Below are 9,926 nucleotides of genomic sequence, written 5' to 3' on the forward strand. Positions count from 1 at the left end.
TCACACCCACGCATGTGTAAACTAGGGAGAGTGGATTTTGTACATCTAAATTTAGACATATCTAAGACATCTTTAATGAGATGGAGGGGGTATAAGAAATCATTTTCGAATATTTAAATATACATTGCACCTTACAAAAACACTAGTTGCACATTTTGTAGATGTGCAAACTAATGAATATTTATAGCACAACCAATTTTATCTTTTGAAAAGCCAAAACATACAAAGTAAAGAACAAAAACATATCATAGCACAAACAAACACAGTTGTCCCACGTTTTCTAAAAGTGCAAACACGAAGAAAGAAGAGACAAATGATTTTTTTAAAATGGATTGTGAAAAAACTAGGAAAATAAGATTTACAGGAACAAATAAAAGATCACTCGACCGGTAGGAAAGAAAAATCCGGGGGACTGAGGTCTAAAACAAAGTCAAACGACGAGTTCGATCAGGCTCCCCACGATGCACATCGCAATAACGACCATCCAACCTCTTCAAGCTCCGGTTCCCTCGACACTATGGCTGGCTATATATTCACATGAGAAGCGAAGCCCCTTTGCTTAAGAGAAAAGCATCACTGCACCAACTTGGCAAGTACCGCGAGCTAGGCTCTACCTCACTCGTCAATGCCGTCTTTCATCGACGGCCCCAGTCTCCGGTCGCTGCTCCGGCCGTCCACCAACGGACGCCGGTCGAAGATCGCGGACAGCGCTGGCGGCGGCGGCAGAGGAGGGTCGGGAGGCGGCCATGGAGGGATCTTCAAGATGTTCAAGCTCATGCCGATGCTCTCGTCCGGGTGCAAGATGGTGGCGCTTCTCGGCAAGCACAACAGGGCGCTCCTCGCCGACCACGCCACGACGGTGACGCTGTTCGGGCACCGCCGCGGCCGCGTGAGCCTGGCCATCCACGAGGACACCCGCGCGCCGCCGGTGTTCCTCATCGAGCTGCCCATGTTGACGAGCGCGCTGCACAAGGAGATCGCGTCCGGGGTGGTGAAGCTGGCGCTGGAGAGCGACACGCGCAGCGCGCGACGCCGGCTCGTGGAGGAGTACGTCTGGGCCGTGTTCTGCAACGGGCGCAAGGCCGGCTACTCCATCCGCCGAAAGGAGGCCTCCGACGACGAGCGCCACGTGATGCGCCTGCTGCGCGGCGTGTCCATGGGTGCTGGCGTGCTGCCGGCCGCGCCCGAGCAGGAGGGCGGCGTGCCCGCGGGGCCCGACGGGGAGCTCACGTACGTGCGCGCACGAGTCGAGCGCGTCGTCGGCTCCAAGGATTCGGAGGCTTTCTACATGATCAACCCCCACGAGGGCGGCGTCCCCTCCGACAGTAGGGGCGGCGACGACGGCAGCGCGCCGGAGCTGAGCATTTTCCTAGTGAGGATGAAATGAGCAAAGTAATTAAAGACGAGTAATTCATCTCATGCATATATATACTTCATTTTCCTACTCGTTTTGGAATTCGGATTTGGATACCCTCAGATCAGAGGTACGTTCCACGATATACTGGACCATATATAGAGAGAGTATAATTTTAGCAAGTTGAATGTGTATCTATCTCCATGGTAGACAAGTAATTTTGCACCATGTCACATGGTGATCGAATTGACGTTGCAAGTTACTTAATGTAGTTGAAATTTATATGGGTGTGCCTATGTCTCAGTCGATTGAGATTTTCTTAAGTCTCAGTCACCTCAGAAAAGTGCAACTGCAGTTCAAAAAAATATACAACTCGGACCAGTTGCACTTTTCTAGTAGAAAAATGCAATTGCACTTTTTTGACAGAAAAGTGCAACTCAAGTTCATTTTTGTGGGTGTGACATAGCAAAACCGAATTTATATGTTTCTGGCAATGCCAATTTTTACTAACTGATGATCGATCGAACCTAGTATTGGCCCATCCATCATCTGTTGAATATGAGGGATCACACCACAATATCAATATTTAATTGTGAGCTAGTGCCCCAAGAGTGGCAATCAAAGTCATCTGAAATCAGGTTTATTTTGCTTAGGGAAAGTTGTTCCGTAACTGAAACATAGGGGTGTCCTAACTGCAGTATAAGAAACTTCTGACCCTAGCTAGAGTGTAATGTACTCAACTTTTAATTTCCTACATGCAGCAAGAACAAGTAGCTATCGATCAGCATCAATCCAGCGTGACAGGTCGATGCATCGCCCTTGGTCCTGAAACCGAAAGGCAATCACGTCTTCAGTACGTGGGGCTCTTCATCTTTCAAGATGCATGGGCAACCTATGTGTCTAGCTAGTGTAGTCCATGCTTGCATGCTGGGCCACAATGCACGATCTTGGTTGATGAGAATGTCTATGATGAGGTGCTGTTAGTGTTTGGTGTTCGACTGGTGGTAAGAGCTAGGTGTCCAGCATTAACTTTCCAACTTCGTATGGTACTACCCTCCGGCCTCTCTGTGGGCTTGCATCATATGGAATTCCGCATCATATCAGGTCATGATCTCTTCCCAGATGATTCGATGACGTGGGCATAGCCTAGTGGTTGGGGTCGTAGTGGCACAACCCAACGACCGGAGTTCGATCCTTATCACGCCAAGTCCCGCTTCTACTATATCAATAGTGTCTAGTTCCTCGTAGACACTGTTTCATTTTTTTCTTTCCGGATGATTTGGTTCCGTGTGGCTATTCTGTTCAAGTGTATAAATAGATTGTATAACCCTTTTCATTAGTTCGGACTTTTGGTTGTGTTGGCTAGTGCATGAAGCTTTACATGGTATTAGAGCCTAGGGTCTCGAGTTCAGAGAATGCTAATACCCCTAGGAGCGGGGCCAGGATTTGGACATAGGGGGAGGAAGATGGTACTTCACCACTTCACCTACACAACGTAATATATACTAGCAAAGAAAGGCGCGGCGGCACGCTGCGCCCTGAAGGTAGTCGGGAGTTGAAGAATAAATGATAATTTCATGTTAAATTTCGAGTCAGGAATTGAAGAATAAAGGATGTTTCTATGTTAAGCTTCGTTCTTTTAGGGATGTGAAGCCGTGGTAGAAACATGGATTAAGCAATGTGTTGCATTCAAAAATCAATAGACTACTGTTCTGCGTTCAGAACTGGCCATTTTATTGTTGCAAATACGCTCTACTTTACCATGAACCAAACGGACATTGATATAGGAAATACAATAATAAAAAGTTACATAGATTACAGCGTGCAAGTTGAATAGTATCACACATAAGAACAAAAATGGATCGTAAGGAAAATTTTATATAAAAACATAAACAGACCGTAGTATCGCACATAATTAGGCATAAGAACACAAACATGAATACTTGGGAGTTTTTTTATGCCTGTAGAGTTTAGATAACTGACCTTGAAGTACAAGAGCCGCCAGTACTCTTTTACTAAGATGATGTGTATGCTTTTTTGTATATGGTCTGGTGAAGACTGTATAATCTTAGATGAGGGGTATTTTGCCTATGTACTGATGTGGTGAGTTTTTATGCATTATTTAGCATCTTGATATCCACCAGTTCAGACAAAACAAGAACTGATTGTCTAAGACCAATTTGCAGGACCAAGATGATGCTAGAGCAACTGAATTCAGATATGTGCAAATGATAACTACAAATATTCAATGCTCAGTCTACATACAAGAGTGTATGCGCTATCAGAGAACACTATCTAGATAATAATGCAGTTATATTACATGTACTTTCCAGTATTCATGTTTGTGTTCATGTTTTCACACTTGTACAACAAAAGGTCATGTTTTCAAAAAATTCAAGAGTTCATGTTCACCGAAATTTGAACAGAGTGTCAGGGCCTATATTAGGTAAAATGCTTTCCTGGTTCTGATATAAAGCAATGCTCCTAAAGAAGAATTTAAACCCTGATCTGAATCGCAGTATCATGCACATGAATGATTTAGGATAAGGATCTTATGCAAGCTATAATAGCCAATTCAAGCATGAGAAATCAAGCAATGATGTCACAAAGTTGTGACTTATGAGAGAAGGCAAAGTAGTATTGGAGAAAGTACTGGAAGTAATATGTCTATTTCTTGCTATGAGGGTAACCAGTTGCTCCTGTGTCAAGGGGAGTCTCAAACTAAACGGCGGTTCCGTTAGCTCTGTACGTTTTGAAATTTTCATAAGGGGAGTAGCAGGCAATAGTGCGACCATATCTATTACATTTATCTTTATAAAAATGAACCCATGGGAATCTGTGAGACCTAAGTAATTGATTCAAAATCTTGCAGTACATAACCAAGAGGTACGCTCTGACACTTCAAAGTTACTCCCTCCGTTCCTCTTTAATTGACGCACAGTGATGCACTTTTGAGAAGCAAACAGGTACGTACGGGCGTCAATTAAAACGGGACAGAGGTAGTACAATCGTTGTAGCAAAATTTTGATCAATCCGTGAGAACTAAGTAATTAATTCAAAATCTTGCAGTACATAACCAAAAGGTAGGCTCTGACACTTCAAATTTACACTTGTGGATGTTGTAGCAAAATTTTGACCTCTCATGAATCCAGGGATGGACACATGCATTACTCCCCATATACCCTAGTTGGCTGCTTGCAAAACCCTGAGACATGTAACCTCCCGATGGAGACCAGAGTAAAGAGCACCTAGGTTCATAATTTACCTGTAGAAAGAAACACATGCAAAAATGACAACTCAGAGATAAAATGTTATAATCCACGAACACAATAAAAATTGGGGAATGTTAGACATTCGCCAGCATACACTCGCTGTTTCTCTCCTCTGATTTGAAATGAATTTTTTGGAAGAATAATTAGAACTAAAGGGACAAATTCACACAAATGACACAATTTGCAAGAATAGTGTGCCAAAGGCAGAGCTATGCACTCTGTTACAAACCATGCCAATAGAACACTGGTTCTTCAAGCTTACGCAGCCAGACACCATGCAGGACATGATTAGTCGCCATCTTAGTATATTTTCCACGGCGCCCCTTTACTGACAATGTGTTAACACATATGTAAGATCAGAAGGTAATTACACACCATGTGAAGAGCAAGAGAGCAAGTTACTTGTCTATCAGTAAATCTAAACCTAACAGTCCTACATGAATCCATCTCAATCAAAATCATCCAAGCATATGCATCATGAAATCAATCATCATGCTTGTTCTACACACAAAAATCCAGTACACTAAATCACCACATTATAAATATAGGCAAGATTATCTCAGTTGGTACTTGTTACCGAATACAGACCCACTTTTGCTCGACGGGAAGTGTTTTTAGTAATATATCAAAATATCTACATACTTCAGTTTAGCTAATTCTCTTTAATCCTAAAAGATCATCATGGTATAACCGTATTAGAGGCAAACACATAAAAAAATTCCCTGAACTGAAAGAAAGAGAAAATATCAGGTTACTTACACAAATAAAAATGGCACAACTTACATAATGATTTTCTATCGAACTATGAGAAAATCTATGATGTTATTCATGATATAATCAGATGGGCGAGAATTCACTTCTAGAGATGATCATTTTGAGCGAATATAGTAGTGTGTTCATCAGGACAACTTGCAAACTAAGGCAAGGAAAATACCTTGGTAGCAGGGTGTTGTTACTTCGTTCTTGTTGTAAGGTAAAACTTGAAGAAAATTATGTTTATTGAGGCTGCATGGGTACTTCGAGGCAAACAAATTAGAAAGCAGATGCTCATACTTTCGTACTGAAAGCACAACAATTGTTACCCAAATAATATAACATAGATACACGGTTGTCAAAAACTATGCAATGATTTCAAGGTAGGTGGTGCTAGGAAATTAAATGAACATTAGTCACTGCATAACATGAATGTATATATCGAATCACTCGCAAATGAACCTAGTATCGCCTACAAATGCTAGCTTGATAGCTTGTCATTCCTCTATATGCCATGTTGCCCTCTAGGCACCATTCTGTGCCCAGTCGCCCCAAAGTTTTTCATTTTCTTGTGAAGTCTCTAGTCCACATGGATCTGGACAGAAATGAGAGACCCAATACTGAATATCTAGGGTCTTCCCTGCAAGAATATGTATTTAGGAGCCAGTAGCTAAAAATTGCTGCTAGGGGTAACTTCTAAGTTTTACAGGGCATTTTTAATGATTTGAAAATATGCGATGTGTTGTGATGTCAATGCAACATGCTTAAAAGAATTGGAGAGAGAGAATAATGTCAGTGGTCTGAAAGGCGTTCTTCAATAATGAGAAAGGACAATCAGGTGTTGATGCAAACACCTGAATTTGATCTCATTACAAAATCTGAATATATTACCAGGATCATCTCACCAAGTGGGTAAAGCCTACACTTATTGATCTGTGAAGTGTACATCTGAAATATGTGTATAAAAAGTGCATGAAAGAGAGAAGAAGGTATTACTTGCAAGCTATATCGATCTAAAGGCTGGACGTGATACATTACAGAGAATCTACAATTGACTTCCTTGGATCATTCATAAACTGTGTTCAACTCCAGGGCACCAATAAAAACTTAAGTGCATGCCCATTTTTTCATATCCATTCCCAGAACTCTGCATTCCTTAGGTAACATTGAGGCATGAATTAAACCCTTAAATGTATACAGAAAGGAGAAAACACATGAAAGGTGAGTACATACGACCTGAAAATATCATGCTTTAAATTGACACTTTCCTTGAACTTTCAGTTATTGCTTGTAACACAGGAATCCTCACCAAGGATCTCCTGCCAAGGAAAGAACACAGGTAGCACCTTCAAATAAACCAAAGCATGTACTGTACCTCCAGCAAGAAAAGTAATATAATGAGCAATATCATTACCTCACACTTATAGTTATATTTGACTAATTCCAGTTATAGGTAGCAAACCTTAGAAAAGTTAGAGAAATATCATTCTACGGCAATATTTGACCAATATCATTACTTCACCCTTCCAGTTATATTTGACCAATCCAAGTGAATGTACAGCAGATCAAGCGTGCAACGAATGAATGACAGGATCAAGTGTTCCCTGCAATCGACATCCTTGTCGTCTCTGTAACTGTGTCGAGCATCCATAACCGAACAGAACGTCACCACATCGCTCTGTTTCCACAAACAAGCGCTCCCCACGACATCTCTCCAAATGGCACCCATGAGCAGCCGGACATGGTGACATGGAGCACCGCATCTGTGCCCGCCATCGGCACACGTTCTTACCTGCCCACTCCACATTTGATTCTATTGCACAACACCTACTGCACGCCTCCTCCGCTGCCATTGTCCTCTCCATTCCTGCTTGCCGACGGCGTCGTAGGTCTACCTACTGGACGCCTCCTCCGCTGCCATTGTCCTCTCCATTCCTGTGCGCCGACGGTGTCACAGGCAACCTGGTGGTCATCCATGTTACAGTGGGGCGGGTTGGAATCCACACATTGTGCTCTGAGCCAAAGCAGTCAGCCAGTATTGTTGGTCGTCGTGCGCTAAACTCTGATGGATCGGTTGGATGGTTTGGGACTGGGGGGATACCGTCTAGATGAGGAGCTGTGGCAGGGAAGACGGACCAGGAGACAGTCGGAGCTCCATGGCAAGCCGCTTTGAACAGAGTAGACGGTAACAAAACTTGACGACCTGCATCAAAAAAACAAAGCGGCATAAGAACGGCTGATACGTCCAATTTGCATCACTATTTTATATCATAATTTGCTGTTATTCATTGATATATTTCATGTTTGGAGATGATACTTATGTTATTTCATCTATTTTGCATGTTTCATGATTATTGGAGGATCGCGCACCGGAGCCGAGATTCTGCTGGAAAAAGCACCGTCAGAATGCAATATTTCGGAAGATCAACAATTGACGGGAATTATACGAAAAATCCTATTTTTCCAGATGACGAAGGGAGCCGGAAGGGGGAGCCGAGGAGGGCCGCCATGGGCCCCCTCATAGGCCGGCGCGGGCCACCGCACTGGCCGCGCCGCCCTGTGAGGAGGGGCCCACAGCCCCCTCTCGCCTCCTTTTCTTCGCGTACTCCTTCGTCCCGAAAACCTAAGCCACAGAGGATAGTCGCGAAGAGTCACAGCCGCCTCTGCGGGGCGGAGAACACCAGAGAGAAAAGAGCTCTCCGGCAGGCTGAGATCTACCGGGGAAATTCCCTCCCGGAGGGGGAAATCGACGCCATCGTCACCGTCATCGAGCTGGACATCATCTCCATCATCATCATCATCACCATCATCATCATCATCACCGCCGTCTCCACCGCTGCACACCGTTACCGCTGTAACAATTTGGGTTTGATCTTGATTGTTTGATAGGGGAAACTCTCCCGGTGTTGATTTCTACTTGTTATTGATGCTATTGAGTGAAACCGTTGAACCAAGGTTTATGTTCAGATTGTTATTCATCATCATATCACCTCTGATCATGTTCCATATGATGTCTCGTGAGTAGTTCGTTTAGTTCTTGAGGACATGGGTGAAGTCTAAATGTTAGTAGTGAATCATGGTTGAGTAGTATTCAGTGTTATGATATTTAAGTTGTGGTGTTATTCTTCTAGTGGTGTCGTGTGAACGTCGACTACACGACACTTCACCTTTATGGGCCTAGGGGAATGCATCTTGTACTCGTTTGCCAATTGCGGGGTTGCCGGAGTGACAGAAACCCGAGCCCCCGTTGGTATATCGATGCAGGAGGGATCGCAGGATCTCAGAGTTTAAGGCTATGGTTAGATTTATCTTAATTACTTTCTTGTATTTGCGGATGCTTGCAAGGGGTATAATCACAAGTATGTATTAGTCCTAGGAAGGGCAGTACATTAGCATAGGTTCACCCACACAACACTTATCAAAACAATGAAGATTAATCAGTTTGTATGAAGCGAAAGCACTAGACTAAAATCCCGTGTGTCCTCAAGAACGTTTGGTCATTATAAGTAAACAAACCGGCTTGTCCTTTGTGCTAAAAAGGATTGGGCCACTCGCTGCAATTATTACTCTCGCACTTTACTTACTCGTACTTTATTCATCCGTTACATCAAAACCCCCTGAATACTTGTACGTGAGCATTTACGGTGAATCCTTCATCGAAGCTGCTTGTCAACACCTTCTGCTCCTCGTTGGGATCGACATTCTTACTTATCGAAGATACTACGATACACCCCTATACTTGTGGGTCATCAAGACTATTTTACGGCGCCGTTGCCGGGAGTGAAGCGCTATTGGTAAGTGGAATTGGTAAGGAAAACCTTTATTGTTGTGCTGATTTTATTTACTTTCTGCTGCTATAAGTCATTATGGAGAGATCTTCTCTTCAATTTCTATTTGGGAAATCTACTACTACTGCAACGGTAGTGGATGAGGCGCCAGGTGAGGAAGTAATACCATATAAAATACCTATGAAAATTATTGAACGTGTTATGGATAACCGCTATGAAGGGGATGGAAGCTGTCCATCCTGGTGATCATTTACTTGTTTTTACATGAATTATGCGGGTTATTCAAATGTGCGGGTATTGCTATGGATGAAGTTAGAAAGAAACTATTCTCTATATCGCTGTCTGGTAAAGCAGCGCACTGGTATAAATTGCTGAAGAATAGGGATTCTATTGATTGGGAGGACATTGTGCCTTTATTTTATTCCAAATTCTATCCTCCAAGTGAAATTCACAAAGATCGAAACCGCATATATAATTTCTGGCCTCATGATGGAGAAAGCATTGCCCAAGCATGGGGGAGATTGAAGTCTTTAATGCTCAAATGCCCCATTCATGAGCTTCCTGGTAATGTTATTATTGATAATTTCTATGCAAGACTTTCTTTTCAAGACAAGACCTTGCTGGATACTTCTTGTTCGGGATCATTTACACGCAACAAAGAAGAGTTTAAAAGGGACCTTCTTGATCGGATCCGGGAGAATGCCTGAAGGATGGGAGAACGACAAAGATAGAGAGTCAGGTATAAACTTTGATTATAAA

At 43.0% G+C, this 9,926-nt stretch overlaps 1 protein-coding gene across 1 annotated transcript; it reads left to right on the forward strand.

Moving 5' to 3' along the window:
* Nucleotides 1-498: 498 nt before the first annotated feature.
* Nucleotides 499-1,616, forward strand: LOC124657863 (protein MIZU-KUSSEI 1-like). The gene has a single exon (XM_047196344.1). The coding sequence runs from the start codon at nucleotides 626-628 to the stop codon at nucleotides 1,385-1,387; it is 762 nt and encodes a 253-aa protein (XP_047052300.1). The 5' UTR covers nucleotides 499-625; the 3' UTR covers nucleotides 1,388-1,616.
* Nucleotides 1,617-9,926: the final 8,310 nt, after the last annotated feature.

The sequence above is a fragment of the Lolium rigidum genome, chromosome 5, assembly GCF_022539505.1.
Source record: "Lolium rigidum isolate FL_2022 chromosome 5, APGP_CSIRO_Lrig_0.1, whole genome shotgun sequence".
Classification (NCBI taxonomy): Eukaryota; Viridiplantae; Streptophyta; class Magnoliopsida; order Poales; family Poaceae; genus Lolium; species Lolium rigidum.